At 39.4% G+C, this 22,440-nt stretch overlaps 1 protein-coding gene across 1 annotated transcript in view; it reads right to left on the bottom strand.

Moving 5' to 3' along the window:
• The window catches only part of hcn2b (hyperpolarization activated cyclic nucleotide-gated potassium channel 2b), a 61,126-nt gene that overhangs the window by 8,402 nt on the left and 30,284 nt on the right, over positions 1–22,440 (bottom strand). The window contains exons 5-7 of the mRNA XM_037771010.1: positions 8,659–8,805; positions 7,013–7,253; positions 886–1,050 (exon numbers count right to left, since the gene is read on the bottom strand). Of these exons, the coding sequence (XP_037626938.1) occupies positions 886–1,050; positions 7,013–7,253; positions 8,659–8,805 (553 nt within the window). The remainder of the gene's footprint in view (positions 1–885; positions 1,051–7,012; positions 7,254–8,658; positions 8,806–22,440) is intronic.

Below are 22,440 nucleotides of genomic sequence, written 5' to 3'. Positions count from 1 at the left end.
GCTCGGGTGTATTTATCAGCTCGGGTGTGATGAAAATACGACACCCAGATGGACAGGCTAATTTTCGCCCCTTTTCCTGCACGATGCTGTGTGATGGGCGTTGAAGTGAATATATAATAAATAAAATCAACAGGGATTTGGACAATTATTATAATTTACAAATATACAAAACATACAATTACCAAAGCTACCAGACTACAGACAGACAACAGTAATTTTACCGCACTGAACATCGAAACACACTTCATTCAAACTCGACAGAAACAAAATAAAACTCATCAAAACAGTCTTGAGTAGTCTTTCCACTGTTCCAGCAATCACCAAATCTGGTTTGATCGAAATAAACCCTAAATTAACTGAGTTAGATGTGAAAAGAAACAGCCATTATATGCGCTCCTCAAAGCCACCAGACTCCATTGACAGAGACAGTGATTTTACCTCGCTGATCATCAAAACACTCTTCATTTAAACTCGACAGAAACAAAATAAAAGTAACAGTTTCACTGTTTACTAATCTTGTTTTAAGGCACGTTAGTGACGTTGAGTGTGACACACCAGAATAAAAACCCAGAAAGGCAACTTGTCTACTGGCAATTGGAAAGGAGTCTTTCGCCTATTTTTAGCGGGTTTTAAAAACCTGCGTATATGTGCTAATTTTGGTGGAAAAAGCGGTATTAGTGTGCACCTGAGTTTGAAAGGCGTTGTTCACTTCTGCCCAAATGAACCAAAACAAACAGATCAAACTAAACCGAATGAAATCTCCGGGATAGCAGCCATTCTACACACCAATCAACACTATCATGCTATATGGTTATTCATTGTTAAACAATATCGAATAAAGCTTACTTTACTGGTACAGTTTACCAATCCAGGTGGCAGTCTTACCTATCCTGTCCAATCTGTCGATGGCGACCGTCTCGAAGGCCCTCCTCATCATGGGATACTCCTCCAGCACCTCGTTGAAATTGTCCACAGAGAGAGAGTACAGGCGGCAGTAGGTGTCCGATCGCACGCTGGCTGTCCGTCTGCCACGGGTCAGCAGACAGATCTCTGGTGAGGTGAAAGACAGAGCAGACAAGAGATGATCACAAAATGGCAGACTGGCAGGTTTCAGGGTGTCAGACGGTGACAAAAGAGAAAAGAGAACAGAGATACTATAAATAAGGAGAGATTTGTTGAGCAGTCTGGTATTTGACTAGGCTTTGAGCACATGTGGGATCAGAATGAAAGTGGTTCATGCATGCAGAGGTTGTAGCCAGTGTGACCCACTGACAGTAAAACTGGGTATTTCCTACAGCGCTGACAGCTGTGTGAAGGAAGCACACTCTATATTTGGAGATGTGCAGCTAAGCTTCATTACATTCAGTTGTTCCCCTTCCCTTTCCCCTAGTATCTTTATCTCTCTGGCTTTCTTCTTCTATGGGCCGGGGCTGACTGTTGTCTTGACAACCATATGCCCTCCTTTTTTCTCCTGACTGAAAGGTCGACCTCTGACTCTCTGTGGGAAAAGGGAGAAAAAATAACGAAACTGGAGGAGATTCCATTAAGGACATGCGTAGGGGCACTATAGAGGAATGTACTGTAACTGTCTGCTGGCATCTCCAGCTGCAAACGGGGCGCTGCACTAAACAAACTAACCAGGAGGGATTCAAGAAAAATGCAGACACTGACGCAACATGTGCATGTCATTAAAAAGCATAAAAATATAACAAGCACCAGTTACTGTGCAATGTTCATTAGAGCAGTCATTCCTAAAGACGGGGTCGCGACCCACATGTGGATCGCAGGCATACTTGACAACCCTCCTGATTTTACCGGAAGACTCGCGTTTTCATTGCCCTCTCCCGGTTTCCTCCCAAGGTTACAATTCTCCTGCATTTCTCCCGATTTATAACAAACTTTTTTTCCTTTTCATTATCTCAAACTGTTTCTGGCACTGGTTTCCTTCCGTACAACAATACAGCTACACCAAATGTTGTTTCCTGGCGGAAGAGAGCAGCTCACAACAACACAACACGGTTTGAGCTGAGCTCGCCACTGTGTTGATAACAGGTTTCAGAGACGGAGAGAGAAATGGTGAATGCTAAGAAAAAGAAATACTCAAGCAGGGGCAAAAAATGAATGAATGAATGAAATGAAAGAAAAAAAGAAAAATGATTAATATTGAACCGAACTGAATCTTCGTATTGTTCTGATAATTGTAGCCTACCTATAACATTGAATCTAATATGAAAGGCTAGCGCACAAGCTGTTTGTTTTACTGATGAGAGGAAAATCAAGAGTCTGTTAACTCTGCCTAAATGCATTTATTTGGTCTCATTTATAAAGTATTTATCATGTTTGTGTTTTCAATAACACATGCATGAAATGAAGTTGTGATTTATCAAACGTATATCTCTTCTCCCTCTCTTTGAACGGCTGGTTTACCTATTGAAGATAATATGAGTTTTTGCGGAAACGGCAGTAAAATTGGTCAGGAACATTCATTTACGCACAAATTTGCTTTTATCGCAATTTATAGATAAGGCCTATTGTGAATTAGGCCGCAATGGTTTGTTATTTTTGTGAGTTCCCAGAAAAAAAGGTTTGGGAAACACTCCATTAGAGGACATCTATATCTCGATAAGAAAGCAAATAAGTGTATTTCCCGAAATGTCTCCTTTTAAGAGGATGCTGCCAGACATTCTCAGTGTGTCCTCTCCTGCATCTCTATCTACAGTTACAGATACTGTACATACAGTACATTCACATACACCCACATACATTCACTGACTATGAGTCAGGATACAGCAACGTTTATTCAGGGATTATTAAAACTGTGACCTTGATTGTTTTCTGCCTATCTGATAAAGGATTTATAGCTCCTCTGTAGATTAATGATTAATAGCTTACGCAAGATAGGTTGACGCTCTGCTGCTTATACTGTACGTTGGTGGTTATTCTCCTCATGGTCAGCTGCTTAAATGGAAGTAAAAGCTGTAGGATGATGTACCGTATGAACTCCTCTAGACACGATTATGACACATAGTCGTGGTATTACTCCGTCTATTTATAAATGTGGAGATTCTGAATATACAGCGTAGTCAAAATTAGTAAGTTTCTGAGTTTTCTTTCTTAAATACAGTCATGTTTGAGAAATGAATGTTGTTTTAAGCATTACAGATGCTCCAGTTTTTTGAAAGAGTTGTGGAAAGACTCGTCTCAGAATCCACAAGAAGCCCCAGACGTCCTTTCATAAATTGTCACTTGGGATCTTTCTGCTTATACGTACAGTAACACGACCATTTACATATTGCTAGCATCATTAGCGGGATGTGCTGGGAGAGAATAATATTCTAATGAAAACCACCGGAGCTGCATTAAAAAGCTGTTCAAACCGCTGGGTAACCATTAGGAGCTTGTGGATAGGACGACTGTCATCTTCAAATATGATGAAAAATACAGAGAAATCCTGGATGGGTAGTAGTGATTTAGCAGTGTTTGAATATTCCTAGCACTATTTGGGATAATGGCTGTCTTAACATTTTCAAGTTGCCATTAGCAGAAAATATAATGTCCAAAATGATCTTTTACAGTTTTTATTGCCTGATATGTTCACAGGGGTTTCTGGTACCCATAGAAACATATTCTATCCCTTATTCTCATCTTTTAGATTCTGAAAATGTGTGCCAGTTCATAGATAGTCAGTTAACTACATAAGCCCCTCCATCTGCACTATTATTAAAATAAATGATTCTAATTACAAGAATTAAAAGTGACAATGAGGCAACATATTGTGAAAGCTTTGGCAGTTCAGACAGTCACAACAGCAGCACTGATAGTCAGGCTGTGAAAAACTCAGTTTCCAATATTTTCAACAAACCCAATTTAGCATCAAGCAGTTATTTAAAGGTTCTCTATTCGACGAAAAGCCAATGGGATTTTTCCATTGGGTTTTGGATTATTGCAGAAAATAAGCTCTGTGGCAAACAAACAATTATGATACTTACACGTTTTGTTCAGCAAGATAATCTTCATAAATGAACACCACTTTTATGATTTTTGAAGTGTAAATGCAATCGCCAGAAGTAAAAAGCTAACGTTAGGCTTTAAGTAGGCTAAACTACATCACGGTCGCATGAATAAGAGTATACACATCAAGGCTGTAAAGGCAGACAAGTTGGCGTGATGACGTTTTTATGTTCTCATTCAGCCACTTGTTAGAAACCGCCTTTTTTAAGACACAAAGACTTCAAAATTCACGAGCTTAACCAAAAACCCATTCAAAAAATCCAAAGAGTAGGAGACGAGGGAACCGGAAGTGCTGAAATGCTAACTCATTTTCGGGCTTTAGGACTCATTCCTGCACCAGCATCAAACAACTTGTGGAAGCGTAGCGCCAACCCCCCCGGTTTCCCCTCAGGTTATCTGTTGCCGCTGTTTTCACTGTTAGCACCGTTAGCTGCAAGCCGTCGCCATGTTGAGAGCTGTGCAGAGGCAAAAGAAATGCTCCCAATCTTCACATTTAGCACCTTGAAGGTCCCATATCGTGCTCATTTTCAGGTTCATACTTGTATTTTGTGTTTCTACTAGAACATGTTTACATGATGTAATGTTAAAAAAAACTTTATTTTCCTCAGCCTGAATATACCTGTATTTACTCTCCGTTTTAAACTTTCCTTTTTAGTGCATTTCAACGGAATTGCGTTGCTAAGCAACAGTTTGGGTCCATGTTTACTTCCTGTCAGCTGATGTTATTTACATACACTGCAACAGGAAGTAAACTGGGACACATTTAGAATGTTTATGTTTAAAACCGTGTAATGATCTAAATATTGTATATTTGTGACATCACAAATGGGCAGAAATCCTAACGGCTTGTTTCAAACGAACAATTTCTGAATACGGGCTGTGTGTATTTCTCCATAGAGTGAGTGTTTTGAGAGTTTAACAGTATTTATATAGCACTTAAACCTGCTTTATAATATAAAAGACATGAAAATCTCACTTTTTACAATATGGAACCTTTAAATGAATAAATGCTAAGTCATGTGATGGCTGAACAAGTGGTGCATTATTCTGTCGGACAGCAGTTATAAAAAAACAAAAACAAAAAACAAAACAAAGGCTAAGCTGCAGACTCAGCCGCATTTGCAGCCATAGACAACAACAACATCATAAAGCGCAGATCTGGGACCTGATGTTTCCAATCACTTATCTAAACACAGCTAAAATCTAAAAATATCAATTGGGGCAAAGTCCCATGTTTGGCCTGACCTCACCATCTACTTACTGCTACTGACTAATTGAGAGATTTTACCACAAACACACTGCGGTGGTTAAACCATGTTGTCCCTCCAGACCAGACCAGCCCACTGCTGGTCTAGTGTATGAAGAGAGACCTGTGATTTCCCCCCTGGTGTTAGCGACGGCTCTGAACAATCTATGCCTGACATTACAAACGGCCCCGTCATCGCCGTTGTGCTGTGCTAATTAGCTGTTATTAACTAGATGCGTGATGTGTATGTGCCACTCCAACAGCGTCCTGAGCAGCTGGCACATCAACATTCCTGCCAGTGAACTCTGGTCTGCTGCAGAGGGCACCGGATGTTTAAAAAAAATGCAGCCCAAACCATCAACCCACGAGACTTAAAGAAGTGCGTGGGAGTGTGTTTGTGCGTGCCTGTGTGGGTTTATGGGTGGCGAGAGCAACACAGGCACCACATGTTTCTAAACAGCCACAGAGGAACAACAGACTGGGAAAGTGGGACAGTGGCTGTGAGGCAAGACTGCACAACAAGTCCAAGTAAAATGTCAGGGTCTTTCTGTTTTTTTTTCTTTAACTGCTTGTTGCTATAATTATTATTTAAATAGTAAACACACATCTGATATTACTGTAGACTAGAAAAAAATGGAAAACAATGGGCCCCATGCAAGAACTGCTCATATGAACAGATTCGTTCTTAAGTGGCTTGAACAAGCTGGTCGCATTCACCAATTTTCTCATATTTTGAATTTTCACTTAGGTACGTCACTAGGGCTGTCAATCGATTAAAATATTTCATCCCGATTAATCACAAATGAATCACACATTTTTTATCTGTTCAAAATGTACCTTAAACAGAGATTTGTCAAGTATTTAATACGTTTATCAACATGGAAGTGGACAAACATGCCTTTTTCATGCAAATGTATGTATATATTTATAACTGGAAATCAATTAACAACACAAAACAACGACAAATATCATCCAGAAACCCTCACAGGTACTGCATTTAGCATAAAAAATATGCTCAAATCATAACATGGCAAATTGAAGCCCAACAGGCAACAACAGCTGTCAGTGTGCTGACTTGACTATGACTTGCCCCATACTGCATGTGATTATCATAAAGTGGGCATGTCTGTAAAGGGGAGACTCGTGGGTACCCATAGAACCCATTTTCATTCACATATCTTGAGGTCAGAGGTCAAGGGACCCCTTTGAAAATGCCTATTACAGTTTTTCTTAACCAAAATTTAGCTCAAGTTTGGAGCGTTATTATTTCTCCCTGACAAGCTAGTATGACATGTTTGGTACCAATGGATTCATTATGCTTTCTAGTTTCATAACATACTAGTATCTTCATGCTAGCTGTAAAAGCCCACTACAACCTAAAAATAAACAGGTTGCGTTAATGCGTTAAAGAAATTAGTGGTGTTAAAACAAATTTGCGTTATTATCACATTAACTTTGACAGCCCTAGTAGCCTTATATATTATCATGGGGAGAATTAATTGTGCTAATTTACAATTCTCATGACCGTGCGTTCATTTACGCACAGGTGGCATTCATCATGTTTACGCAGGTCATTTAAACGGTTATCTGAAGTTAGGAGCGTTTCCTGAATCTGATGTGGCGCACTCGTACGAGCCCGCGGTACGAAAAAAAAGTAAGACAATGTTCTTGCACGAGGCTCAATGAATAGTAGAATTTAAAAAACAGAATAGGGCAGTAACTGATGATCCCACAGTGACAAAGACAGTGACATACCTCCAAAGTAAGAGCCGTCCATCAACTTCATGCCGAGGCTCCCTTTGGTCAGGACGCTGACCACCCCGTGCTGGATGAAGTACATCTTCTTACCGATGGTGCCCTCTCTGATGATGTAGTCTACAGGCTGGAACACCTCAAATCTCAGTTTGGTCAGCATGGCTGTCACAAAGTTGGGATCAGCGTTGGCAAACAGCGGCATGGAGGCCACCAGCTTACGGCAGTTAAAGTTGACGATTTCCTAAATTTGAACAGGAAACAGATCATAATGGTGTAGTGGATGTCGTAAGATTGCTGGGCTTTCATGTTACACATTATAAAAGTCTCAATTTGTATTCCATGCAGCAGTGCACCACTGCTAAAGAGTCACATTGCATGAATTCCAACAGTTTCAGCTTTATTTGTTTTGTGGATGTTCTGCGCTGACATTTCAGAAAGAATTTGTAAAACTATTGATTTCACAGTTGATTCAGGGTAAATACATGATGGTTTGAGTTCAATATTTTGAATTTTTGTATTTAAATAAAGGAAATGATCACTGTTTAAAGGGACAGTGTGTAGGATTTGGCGACATCTAGTGGTTTGGTTGCAGATTGCAACCAACTGAGCACCCCTCTGCTCACTCCTCCCTGTCAAAGACTGCGGTAACGTGAGCCGCCGAGATTTAAACCGTGTTAACGCCGTTCGCCTCGCTCAGAGGCCGTCCTTACCATAATAACACTACTGTAGGAGCAACGCAAGTCAAACGGCGGCTGTCGGTACCACGGTTTTGCACTCTGCAGCTCACGTTACATCAGCTTCATAAGCGTGTCGGAGAACTACAGTGGCCTTCAGGTAACACAAAACCGCGAAAGGCTCTCTCGTGTTTGGTTTGTCCATTCTGGGCTACTGTAGAAACATGGCAAAGCAACATGGCGGACTCTATGAAGAGGACCCACTCCCTATGTAGATATGAAGCGCCCATTCTAAGCTAACGAAAACAACGATTTTCAGTTTCAGGTGATTATACACAACATAGTTATGAATGTTGTATCATATTTCTGCTAATAGATCCCCGAAATGTTACACACTGTTCCTTTAACATTTGAAAAGGGTTAGATAATCAGATAACAAAAAAAACATTTCCTGAACAAACATTCATGTACACGTTTAACCGTTAATTACCTTCAGGGACCCACACACAGCTCATTTGAGTATTCTCCCTATTTTTTTCATCATTTACCTGAAGCGTACTTTGAGCTGTCCTTGAAGCAAGAGGACATTGTTTACTGTAAACTGCAGTAAACAGCGTCACTGGCAGCAGGAAAAACAACTCTTCAGTGCGTGGGTACATAAAGTGACAATGAAAAGTGAAAATCACTTTAAACCCATCTGTTCCTTTCTTTTAAAACCTAGTTATTTTACAGTGGAAACTGGTAAACTAGTAAGTAAATTGACAACAGTTAATGAGTAAATCAATACAGAGAAGGCTGGAAATTAACGTTTTTAACAACTGGGTTTGTCTTTGTTTTGAAAAAGAGACAGTAGCTGAGCATTACAGTACAATGAATTCATTCCAGTCCACTTAGTCGGTGGAGAGTTGAGAAGTGTGTGTGTGTTTGTGGTTGAATGAGCACATTACAGTGGATGCTTTGGTGTTTTCATACCTCTCGCAGAGGCTCATTAAGCTCCTCCAGGATGCTCTCTTCATCAAACATCTTGCCCTGGTATCTGTGCTCGTAGTAGTCATGGATTTTCTGTCGGAACTCTGCCGGTAGTTTGTGGAACGACATGTACTGCTCCACTTGTTTGTACTGGAGGATGGAGAGAGGAGACAGCAGTGAGGAGAAACAGAAGCAGAAATCGATCAAATCAGGATTCAGCTTTTGTTAATTGTGACGGGAAGAGAAGTTGTATCCGATCAGCAGCTGCGGGGACATCACACATTTCTTATCTATACTCAATAATACTTTTTCTCAGTGTGTCTCATCAGCTGTAGTGTTCATGTGTGCAGTTACTGGGATGTACAGCTCTGCAAACATGAAGATCCTGTGACCCATTTATACCTTGTAGCTATGGAAGGAAAACGGTGATGATGCCGTTAAGGAAACATGACAGCTCTGTTAAGCCCTTGAGGATTCATCACGCTCTACTGTCTTTAGAGAAGAAAGACATCTTATCCACTCTCTCTGTACTTTGGTGTACTAAATGCTTCATTTTGAAGGGACAAATGCACAGAAAATATCTTTCCACAGGGAAAACATATCTTATCATTGTTCTGTGTTTTCATGAGTAAAACATATAAAAACAACTCTTCCATGATCTGTGAAGTTGAGAAAAAGAAGACGCAGGTAAATAATTAAATGGAACCAGTGGGCATTTGTGTACTCGGGTTACTATTCTGAGAGAGGAAGATGTTTGTTATTTATGTTGGAATTGATAAATATGTAACTATGTGGCGAGAAAAAAAGAGCTGAAAATGGAGGTAAGCTGCAGCACATTGTGTTTGCTCACCCAAGTGATTCACACCATTACATATTGTTCGCCGCCGTTATGTTTATCTGCATCAAATGCAGCCCGAATGTCCACTTCTCTCAACTCATTATGACGCTCCATAACACATTTCATGCCTGGATTCCCTGTGAAAATAGCAGCCGCTGGATTTACTGTATAGCTTCTGCTGCGAGGTGGAATTGCATGATGGCACTGTGTCAATTGGGGAATAAATCTCTCGCTATTATTCCCCATTCACGGTACACAAATGGCTTTTGGCTTTGTTTTATTCATACCAGGAAGATGGCACATTGTATGGCTGGTTTCACACATCACTGCCTTCCTGTAAACAACATCCTGAGGGTGAGAAAAAATGGTCACGTGAGTTGTGCATATGAACAATAGGCCAACAAGATAACCCCGGAAAATAGTGGAGAGCGGTTCACTTCCTGTTATATCAGCAGCAGATTCGCTAACACTCCAAAAAGATGCAGAACAACTGGTATACCATAAAAAAGCCAAAGTCTCATTGGGTGAAAAAAAACAAACGTGCAGGAGTAAAGGCCTTTACACACCGGGGGCGTGACGAATAAACAACGCGAAAATGCGAAATATTCGCCTGCGAATATTATATGTCTAGGGCTTTTATTGTGAAAGATAAAGAACGGAAGGAGTGGATCTGGTCTGTGCTGCCTTTGTCAAGGTTGAAAGGACTAATAAAGTTTGCCGTCTTGGTTTTGACTACAAAGCCTCTGAGTTGTTGTTTCATAAATATTGGTGCAACTCAACTGATGTCTTTATTCACGATGCGGAAGCTCAGAAAATCGACCTGGTTCCAAAAAAGTGTGCCGCTTTTTCGCAGATAACGCTACATTTCCACCAGATCAGCACACTAGAGGACGTGTTGCTCTACTCAACTGGCCGCTGAAGTGGTGACGTACCCTATCGTGGAATGCATCTCATTGGTCCCTGGTCCTCTGATCGCTGTTTCAAACAGGAAACAACATGGCAGCCTGTTCATAAACTCTGTTGTTCCGTCGAAACAATCCACCAAAATCTACTCCTGAAGACATTTGAGGCAATGCCACTGCTGAATCTTGTTTCATTTTAGAACTAGATCGCTTAGTTGGTCAGCTTGGTCTTAGTTTCGTGAGCTGGACGCATTGCGCTGGACGGGCTCATTTGCATAAAGTTGAGATTTTTCAACTTTATGCACATACAGACTCTCTCCAACTCGCTGCAACACCCCCACCATGCACTGGGCGACTGCTTCTCCTGCTTTCCATTTGAATGGACACTTCAACATACGGACTGGATGAGCCGAGGATCGAACCGCCGATCTTCCGATTAGTGGACGACTCGCTCTACCTCTGACACACAGCCTTAATATGAATGAATCAGCTTTTCATGGACAAAAAGCTGTTTTAGAACAGTGGTCAATACTGTGCAACAAATCCACGTGGCCCTGTTGTTGGAACAGCTTTAAATTGTTACGTAAGGTCTCTCTCTCTCTCTCTCCCAAGTGTTTGTGTGTTTGTGTGTGTTAAGCAGTGTGAGTCATCCCTCTGTGGAATAAACTGTCAATTGGATGAGTGTAGATTTCAAGCAGAGGGTCAAAGGAGAACCTCCCCTGTTCAATAACACACCACAAGATACAACAAGACACAGCTCAAATCTTCTAAACAGAACTCAAATAGGATGGTTAGGAAACAGCCTTACAATGCCACGTACTGCCAGTGAAAAGGAAATTGATTGCATCCCGTCAAGCAAAGCTGTTGTTGTTTTCAGCTCACCTGTGGTTTTGCAACGTCTATATTAATCAGCAGAGTTGTAATTCTTTTGCCTTCTACCTTTGAAGTTATAGGTTTCGTGGCTGTCAGTTTTCATTGTTTTAACCTTTAACTGTATAATAACATGTTAGACAAAAACTGAATATGACAAAATAAAAGTTTGCTGATGAAAACCTTTCAATTATCACTGGGATAAACTAAAAAATGGTCAAGCCAAAAAGTTCATCAGCCACAGATGACAAATGAGAGGAAAAACCTGAATGAATGAGTGGAAGAACAAACAGATACCTCCATACATGGCACAAAGGGTCAGTGAATGATTTGATGAGTAATGATGAGAATCATATGCGATACAGTATATGAGTGGTGAGACTTGGAGTCAACAATCACTGGAGGCTTGTGATGCCTCAACAACTTACAAAGTCACATTCTTTTGTTTTCTCCTTTAATTTGTCACCCATCTGTATCTCATTAAGTGACTAGATGACCAATAGAATCCTTCAGAAAGACATATGTATTAACTGAGGTGATGAAATACAACAAAGTGCGATAGATATAACAGAGATCTTTAGCTGCCTGTGTGTACATACTACCAGAGGCGACGCTAGACGGTGTAATCCTTCGGGGTTCAGTTCAAACCTAAGTGGGGTCCAGGGGCATGTTCCTCCGTGGAGATTTGTTTTCCATTTACAGCAGCTATATGCACTATATTTCAAGCCATTTGATAATAGAAAAATCTAAAAATCTGTGCACCACTTGGGAAAAACATGATAGGTCCCAAGGAAAACATCATGCTGTAGAACCTACATCCTATTTTGTATCTTGTTGTTCTCCAACTGTCTTCATCATTCTGAAAACATACTTCAAATGTTGAGGATGAATAAGTTTTACTCCTGCCACCTAAAAAAGTCAAAAATTGTCTGATGTTACTATTCTCAAGTTACATGACATACATAGGTATAGGGTAGGAATTTGGCATAAATGGCATTACTAATCTTGAAACCTGTTTTTGTTATACTATGCTGGAGTAGTAGTATCTGCTACATTTGAATCCATGCAATAATAATCTGGATTTGTGGTCTTCAATACTCTGAATTGAATATTAGGCCAACAGAAGAACATTCATTCAATTACATTAGTTTTCTTTAGGGAATAGCAGTGGGCAACATTCTGGTTTTAAAAGTGAGCCAATGCCGAAGTGCCACAAAGGTGAAAGGTATTTTAAAAACCTAAATGATCCAGAGCTTTTGAGAAAACATTGGAGCCCCAGAAGCTATCCTCCAGCTCCGCCCCTGTATACTACACCCATCACTTTAATCATCTAGAGTGCTGATACCTTCCTGCTTGTGAGTTTTGACCAGATAGTCACGATTTATAAGGACACATCCTGTATGGAGGACCAGCGGGGGCGGCGACTATGACCTTGCTTGTAACAGTCGATGACACATGCATGGGATAGGATGGCTCCCTGTACAGGAAATGATATTGTGTCACACGGTAAGGTGACATATGGGTTAGAGAAGAAAATTAAGGCTTGACCCTGATGGCTTGGGTGGCACAGCAAATCACAATATCCTTTATGTAGCACATAGTAGCTGTCATGGTGGGACATCATTCATTTTGTTTCCCTACAGGAGGATTTTCTCTCCATAATATAAAGCACTGGGTGTTTTTTACCAATGAAAAAACTTTCACCTTTCCCTGTCTCTTTCTGACCTGACACTCCAGATGGTTTGTTTCACAGAATCATCTGAGAAGCCGTCGTTGGAAACTGTTGGAAAAAGGCAGGAACTTTCAAAAAATACTTGGCAGGTGATTGGATGAACCATCTGTCAATCAAACTCTTGCTGAAGCCAGTTGGGAGAAGAGAGAAAACATCTTTTCGAGAAAAGCCTTCGGTGCTGTTTTTTGCCCTTCTTTCGATGAAGAAATTCTCTCCAGTTGTGATATAACTGATGCTATTGCAGCTACACTAACCTCTTTTGGAGCCACCATTGTTGTTTAGAACGAACATCTCTGTGTCGTCACACACACTTAAACCTCGCCTGTAGCTACCAGTATCTCCTCACAGGATGCTGATTGGTCCGAACCACTGAGGTTCAGACACAAAACGCATTACTTGAAGCCTGACAAGATGGATTTCCGCGTGGTATTGCGAGAATCCAGCTGCCGTGCAAGGTAAGTCTTGCTAAGGCACTTTTGCCCAATGATTGTCCAGTATCAGACTGTTCTCCAGTGTGATGTATAAACTACACATATAAATTTGACATACACATGTACAGTATATAGTCAATGTATTCTCATACAAAGGTTCGTATGATATCTTACGAAAAAGTTATTCCTCCTTCTTCGTTAGTTTTCTAATGAATGTCCAGCAACACAAAATAAACTTCCGTCTTTACAGGAAACAACTTCCATAGGTTAAGGCAACAAAACTACTTAGTTAGGTTTAGGAAAAGATCGTGGTTTGTCTTAACATAACATTGTGGCGGGAAGTGCCGTTATTTAAGTACATAAGTTACGTGACAAATAAATCAACGTTGGCTTCTGGTTTCACACGGGACATGAACGCCGGTCTCCTGGGTGAATGTTCGGTATTTTTAGACCCACCCATCCACTCCGACCTCCTCCCAACACAGCGTTCGCCGCTCTTCATATTTCCTGGTTGACAATTAAATGAATTACACAAACTGATTTGTGAGATACACAAACACGAATTACAGTGCATTACTTTTTGTAGGTATAGCTACGAACAGTGTATGAGACCAGCCTGATACAGTACAACATGACCGTATACAGTATATGACAATATGAAAATCCAAGTGGATCACTTACTTTAATGAACTACATTATGAAATTACATCTGCAAAAACAATGTACTGCATCCTTTTCTTTCTTACGTCAACCAATTTTAATCTGAATCTCATTCAGTGTTGATTAATTGCTCGGGTCATGGTTCATTTAGCATGAAAAGCCATGGCAGCACTAAATGAAAACCTTACAAGGTGTCATCCTCAGCCATCTTTTCAGATTTCTAGCACATCTTGAAAGTAAACACATAATCCAAACAACAATAATCTGAATTTTCTTTTCAAATTGTTTAGGACATAAAAGGGGATTATCCAAACTAACCCAGCAAAACCTAAAGGTACTAAAGCAATTTCACTTAAACGTGGCAAATTCCTCCCCATTTGTTGTGTGTCAGAAACAATAAAGATGCAGCCGACGTCCAGAGTATCCAGCTCATTCAATCAAGCGTGGGGATAAACTGGGCGGCTCCTATTAACTGTGTTTCCTCCCTCAGGATTCAGTGTGTGGCAGTAAACTAAACTGAAATGACATCTCTGTCTCTCGTTCCACTTCTTTAAAAGTGTTTGTTGAAGGAGTTGAGTTTTATTGACTTTCTGATTTTCTCAGCGTTAGACTTTGATTAGTGACCACGTCACTCAAAGTCAGTGGGACGGAAAAAACAATCAAACGGCATCTGCTCACTTCTTAAGGGGAAACACTGCAGGTGAATAGGGTAAAAACTAGGGCTGTCAAAGTCAACACAATAATAACACGTTAACGCAAATCCGTTTTTACGCCACTAATTTCTTTAACACATTAATGCAACTTGCGTTTTTTTGGTTGTAGCGGGAATCTATTAATACCAATCATTTCACACTAGCTTGTTGCGAAGGAGGCTAAATAACGCTCCGAACTTACGTTAAATTCTAGCAAGAAAAAACTAGCATGGCCATTTTCAACGGGGTCCCTTGACCTCTGACCTCAAGATATGCGAATGAAAATGGGTTCTATGGGTACCCACGAGTCTCCCCTTTACAGACATGCCCACTTTATGATAATCACATGCAGTTTGGGGCAAGTCATAGTCAAGTCAGCACACTGACACACTGACAGCTGTTGTTGCCTGTTGGGCTGCAGCTTGCCATGTTATGATTTGAGCATATTCTTTATGCTAAATGCAGTACCTGTGAGGGTTTCTGGACAATATTTGTCACTGTTTTGTGTTGCTTTGATTTGATTTCCAATAATAAATACATACATACATTTGCAGAAAGCAGCATATTTGCTCACTCCCATGTTGATAAGAGTATTAAATACTTTACAAGTCTCCCTTTAGGGTACATTTTGAACAGATACAAAATGTGTGATTAATTCGCAATTAATCGCAATTAAATATTTTAATTGATTGACAGCCCTGGTATTAAGGTTGTTTTCTTTCCACTAGTCGTTAAGAGGACTTGTCATGGAAGCAAAATAGCTCGAAATCTCAAAATTGACCAGTGCATGAAAACATTATGTTTCTGCCTGGAGTGTCTCGCCCAACAACATTTGGAGTAAGACACAGTTGTAGTGAAGCTGAATGTTAGAAAAGTATCAAGTAGATATATTTTGGAAATCCAAAAAGCATGCTGTGTTACCACATGGTCATGTTCTAAAGGATGATGAGAGATGACGGGTGTCTGGCACCCTGAACTGTCAGTTAATGCTCTGAGCCACACTCAATAACCCACAAAACACACTTAAAGACATAGAACTGATGAAGAAATCCCCATGTTTATAGCCAGATACGCAGTTATACAAATTAATACTTACCCTCCAAGATGGCAAGTCTCAACACAAGCAAATACAACATGTCTGACACCGATAACATCCTCTTATATTGTATTAATAATGCAGTGTCCATTTTATAAAATCAAACTGTGTAGCCAGGGATGCAGATAAGACTGGACTTAGACCCTCCTGCAGTAGGATACTTATATAAAACTAACAAATGCATTACATTTCTGAAATCCAATCTGTTCCTCTCTGCCTGTGGGCTTAGTTAAGGGGCAGCACGGAGGGTTTTTTATGGGACATAAAGCTCCTAGTTGGTGGCTTGCGAGCATGATGCATGGCTGTCACTGTAAGCCGCCACAGAGGGAAGGGAGAAATTGAATTGGCCCTCCTATTAATGGGCCATGTCACTGAGCGTCAGGGCTCAGGATGTGACAAGTCCTATATCTGTGTATGTGTGTGTATGTGTGTGTGTGTGTGTGTGTGTGTGTGTGTGCGTGTGTGTGTGTGTGTGTGTGTGTGTGTGTGCGCATGCGTGTGCGTGTGTGTGTGTGTGTGTGTGTGTGTGTGTGTGTGTGTGATGTCCTGCGTGGATAAAACCCCAGTTGACTTCAGCAGTATCCTTTAGCTCCGTCAATCAGTGAGCTAAAGTTTAGCTCACTGATTGACGGAGACAGACCCACAGAGATAAACACACATACACAGACACACCTTAGGCGCACACACACCGGCGCATGCACTCACTACATTACTAATGTGTGTGTTGATGAAGTCATGGGGGAACTGAATAAATATGTCAGAAAGGTTTAAAGAAAGAAAAACCTCTATTTTTATGTCCTACTGTATATTAAAGGGTCAATTTTATATTTTTAAACCTGAACCCTATTTTCTATGGAGAACGGATCCTGCCAAAATCAAATATAAATAAATAAATAATGGCTCGATAAACACATATATAAATATATCATTAAATGTAGGAAAAATAACATTAAAATTAAATGTAGCCGTTAATTAATTGATAAAAAGTGACATAAGTTGATATTTCTGTTTTAATTTGCTTTATTTATCTTTGTATTAATTATCTTATTTATTTAATCTTCTGTTTAATTATGCCTTTTATTTTATTTATTAATTTATATATATATATATATATTTATATTACAAATGTATTTATTTTATTTTTCCATTTATTTTTTATTTATTAATTTATTTTTTCAAGCCTTCATAATTTTTCCCATGTTTTTGTGTCTAAGTGACAAATGGGGACAAGAATTTTTGAGATTGGTCCAATATTGAGGAAGAACGCTGCAGCCGCTAAACAGGCTGTGATGTAATCGCTCAGGGCAACTCCTCACATTCAGTGTACGTCCACTAAAAGTTGTTGTTTTTGTCACTGATTGACACTCAGGCTCTGATTTTTATTATAAGTGTCTGACAACAATATGGAAAGGACCCTACAGAGAAATTAAACATTTTTCTTAAAATAATAGTCCTTTTCAATGTGGACCATTATTTATGAAATTATTATGAGTCTCCTTACTTTATGAAAGTGCAATACTAAATCTTTGGCCCCTTTAAAGCCACTGTATGTGAAGAATTTGAAAATGTATGACTTTAGCGCCCCCAGTGGTAAAATCAAAAACTGACAATTGAGACCACTAAGAAAGCTTCAAGCTACATCTAGACTACAACTTATTTTACCTTTCTACAAACAAAAACGTATTCCATCGCAATATTTTTACAGAACCTATATATCATGAAAAACATATCTTCATATAGTGGCTATAAGGCTATAAATGTGTTGCATAAATGGAGAAATCAGTTGGTTTGAACCCTCTTTATATAAGAGAAAACACCCAACTCAAATAAATTTCAGGTGAAGCGTGAAACTACATTCTTGACCCTGGAGATAGTGGCTGATAAAAAAAAATAATCTTACTAGCTGTTTCTGGAGGTTTCAACCGTATCTGACTCACTTTCAACTATGAGATGTGGTTGAAAGCTCCAGAAGGAGCAAGCAAGTAACTGCACCCTTGAATTAAATTTGATGGATTGATTTGAAGTGTCGGAGACGCAGGTAGGCCCAGTGGATCACTGCTCATCAAATCTCCCTTCTCTCACCGTTATTCGGACACGTTGCTCTATTGCTCTTGAAGGGGGAGGAAGTGATAGGGGAGGAGGAGCGGGAGTTACAGTTACATAATGGCTAATGCCCTCTGTCCATGTGCGGTGTCCACTGGCAGATGGTGTATTGCCCAACAGTCAAGGGCGAATGGACATATGAAGCAGGGGAGGGCTGGAGATGGGAGGAGTGTTGTGGAGAAACACGGGATGAAGGCACCAGTCACCTCAACGTGAAGGAGGGGATAACAAAGGAAACGCTAAGCTGCTGTCGCTGCCTCATTGTTACTGTAATAATACCGTTTGTGGAGACACACCTGTACACCGTATTGTACACTCTCCACATCATATTCCTACATGTTTCAAAATGTTAACGTTTCTTGAGAACAGAGATGCTCTACAGTGATTCCCAACTAGGGGTACTTGTATTCCAGCAGGTACTTCTGCAGTTTCCAAGGGGGTATGTGGAAAGATTGTAGAGTGGCTTCAGTAATTTGGAAAAATAGAAATTGTAATTTGATTTAAGAAATATATGTATGTATGTATGTGCATATTTGTGTTTAGGAGGAAAATAACCATCCACACGGGATCACAAACTGGTGTATAAATGTGTCACAATAACCAGGAAACTAGCAGCTACAATAGGCTGCACTATACCTCTCATCAACCTGAGCCAGATGCAACACCTTAACAACACCTTGACACAGAGAATGCATGAAAACTAGTAAGCAAGCGAGTAGAGACGTATAGCTAAAAGTCATGGTGTCATCATGGTGTAAATAGTTAACTGAGAGAGAACATTTAATGAAAGTTTAATAGGCAAACTGTTGATATAATTGCCTAGAATTGATGGATAAACAGGTGAAATAGCTAAATGTAATGTAGAAATGGTTGAAATAGTTAGCTGAAGTAATGGATGAGAAATAATTAGCAAAAAGTAATGAATAAACAAATTACATAACTAGTTAAAAGTAATGGATAAACAAATTACATAACTAGTTAAAAGTAATGGATAAACAAATTAAATAACTAGTTAAAAGTAATGGATAAATAAATTAAATAATTAGTTAAAAGTAATTAATAAACAAATGAAATAATTAGCTGAAGGTAACAGATACATAAATTAAATAATTAGTTAAAAGTAATGGATAAATAAATAAAATAATTAGTTAAAAGTAATTAATAAACAAATGAAATAATTAGCTAAAAGTAATGGATAAACAAATTAAATAACTAATTAAAAGTAATTAATAAACAAATGAAATAATTAACTAAAGGTAATGGATAAATAAATGAAATAATTAGTTAAAAGTAATTGATGAATAAATGAAATAATTAGCTAAATTAATGAATAAAAAATGAAATAATTAGCTAAAAGTAATAAATAAACAGGTGAAATAATTAGTTAAAAGTAAGATCAATAGTTGAAACAGTTGAAAGTTAGCTAAAAGTATATGAATAAACAGGTTAAAGAATTATGTAGAAGTAATGGATAAATAAGTGAAAAAGTAATAAATAAACAGGTTAAAGAATTAGCTAAAAGTAATGAATAAATGGTTGAAAAGTCCAGTGGTAGTATTACGGAGGCAAACCGACCTAAATGCTGACAATTCAACTGTATAAAACAACTGTTGACAGTCGGGGAACCACAGCTTTACAGTCTTTTTCATTAATATCTCCCTCTCTTATCTCACATTTACTGTGTGTGTCTCTATTTATACTCCTGTTCCTAAACACGCCACTAACCAAACAACATGTGTCCATTCTGATAAAGCAGAAACAATAGCTGCATGCTTTGTCTAACTATTGAGTCCACAGTAAACATGTCCCTTTGGTCGGTGAGGTCTCTGCATGCAGACAGGAGACGATGCTTAGTGCTGGAGCTATTATGACACTTCTGTCTCAGCGCTGAGCGTGATGTGAACTGTTTACTCTGCGTTATGTCAATACAAGTCCATGCTGTCGCAAGCATTTACATTATCTTAGACAAAGAATCTATTTCGTCAGACTGGCCAGTTTCAACCCATATCTCTGTCTCCAGCCTATTATCTGCTGGCGCTATTTATTGCGGACGGCGGTCCAGCATGGTTCAGTTCGTCGGTTAATGATGAACAAACAGTCATGGGGGACTGGAGAGGGTCGGCATGTTGGATGAGTTGTCCGAGTCTAGCCTGGCAGGGTGTTGCCGCTCTGTTCATTATTTCACTGTTGTGCTTCACGGAAGAAGAGGAGAATGAGACTGATGGCAGGAACTGATTGCTGCAGACGTCACACCACTGACAGAGTACAGAGACACATAGCTGACACAAAACAGAGACTCCAGCAAAGACCCAGCAGCTCATTTGCCCTTTCTCTCAATTTTTCTCTTTAGTCTCTGAGCTCGCTGCAAGAGGACGTCCTTTAGACTGATGGCATTAATGTCAAATAGCCCATCTGGAAAACAGTTACAGTATACTTGTACCGCAACTTCTTTTCAGGTTCATCCAACTAACTTACAGACCAAATTAGGTGAAGACTGGATGACATTTGTAGGAGGATTGATTAAAAAAACTGAAAATGGTGTAGCATCTGTTTAGACAGAGATAGGCGTGGCCTTTACTGATCAATTTGGCTTGAACCAAAAAATACAGGAAACAAGAAGTATTGTTCTACGGCTTACAGGTCAGGGTCAGTGTGCTACACTTCTTATATACAGTCAATAGTCAGGGTCATGTCTAGATGGTAACCCGCGATTTGCGACCTGAACTCTCGCGAGACAGTTGGGGTTAGGCATTGACTTCAAATTGATAGGTTGTCTTGCGAGAGTATTTGCAAATCTTATCGTCTTGACACGACCACGGGTCAGAAGTTATGAGGCAAATTGTTCAGGCTGGTCTCCTACACTGTTCGTAGCTATACCTATGAAAAGTAATGCACTGTAATTTGTCGGACAAAATCAATTTGTGTAATAAACATAATCGTGAACCAGGAATTATAAAGAGAGGAGGTTGGGGTGGATGTATGGATCTAAAAATACCAGACTTTCGCCCAGGCAACCCGAATATCGTTTCCCGTGTGAAACCAGAAGTCAACATTGATGTATTTGTCACCTAACTTATGCACTTAAGTAACGCCACTCCACTCCCGTAGTTATTTTAAGTCAAACCACGATATTTTCCTAAACCTAACTAAGTAGTTTTATTGTCTAAACCTAAGTAAGTTGTTTCCTGTTAAGATGGAAGTTTATTTTGAAAAGACTCTATGCATGTAACGAGCGGAAATTAACACGTGCTGCTGGACATTTGTAGGAAAACAAACGAAAAAGGAAGAATAACCGTGTTGTTAGATATCATACGAATCATTGCATGAGAATACTTTGAAATGTTATAAATGGCCAGCTGGTAGTGCAATTGGATCAAGATTGTTGCCAAACACTTCAAAATCTGCTGATAACTTTTTGAGAAGTTCCTGCTCACTAACAAACAGAGGCGGACCCAATAATATAACCTCCTTCTTTGCAGAGATAATAAGGAAATAAGAAACTTTGAAAATTGCACTTAACTTAACAAAGTTTACAAAGTTCCTTACAGGAAAGCATAAAGGCAAGAATGAAATAATTAAGGACAAAATAATGAAGAATGAAACACAATGAAGATATAAAAATAGAAAACATGATCAAAAGGAAAAGTACTTTAGAAATTAGATTTAAAGAAAATGCATGGGGAAACACAAGGCTAAAAAGTTGGCAAGATCAAAAGGCAATTACATAAAAGCAAGACTATGAGAGGGTATTTTGAGATTTAAAAGATGGTACTGAATTAGTGAGTCTGAGTTCTTTGGGAAGGACAGTCTACAGATCCGAGGCCGCTGACTGAACAAGTACAATCACTGTCTGAGGGTCTCGGGTTCAAATCCCATACAACATGTCAGCAAAGTTCATGTGATAAGTAAGAAGGGAGTACAAGAAGTAAAACGTTTTTGAAAACTGTTCACAGTGAAGTATGCGGTTTATCCAAAGCAGCGCTTGAAGTGGAAAAAAACAAGTGTCAAAAACTATAAAATGATATCTTTATCTGTTCAATATGTACCTTAAAGGGACATTTGTCAAGTATTTAATACTCTTATCAGCATGGGAGTGGGCAAATATGCTGCTTTATGCAAATGTATGTATATATTTATTATTGGAAATCAATTAACAACTCAAAACAATGACAAATATTGTCCAGAAACCCTCACAGGTACTGCATTTAGAATAAAAAATATGCTCAAATCATAACATGGCAAACTGCAGCCCAACAGGCAACAACAGCTGTCAGTGTGTCAGTGTGCTGACTTGACTATGACTTGTCCCAAACTGCATGTGATTATCATAAAGTGGGCATGCCTGTAAAGGGGAGACTCGTGGGTACCCAGAGAACCCATTTTCATTTGCATATCTTGAGGTCAGAAGTCAAGGGACCCCTTTGAAAATGCCGATGACAGTTTTTTCTCGCCAAAATATAA

This window comes from Sebastes umbrosus, chromosome 5 (genome assembly GCF_015220745.1).
Source record: "Sebastes umbrosus isolate fSebUmb1 chromosome 5, fSebUmb1.pri, whole genome shotgun sequence".
Classification (NCBI taxonomy): Eukaryota; Metazoa; Chordata; class Actinopteri; order Perciformes; family Sebastidae; genus Sebastes; species Sebastes umbrosus.
The sequence above is the reverse complement of the archived record's forward strand: the minus strand, read 5'-3'. Positions and strand labels throughout refer to the sequence as shown.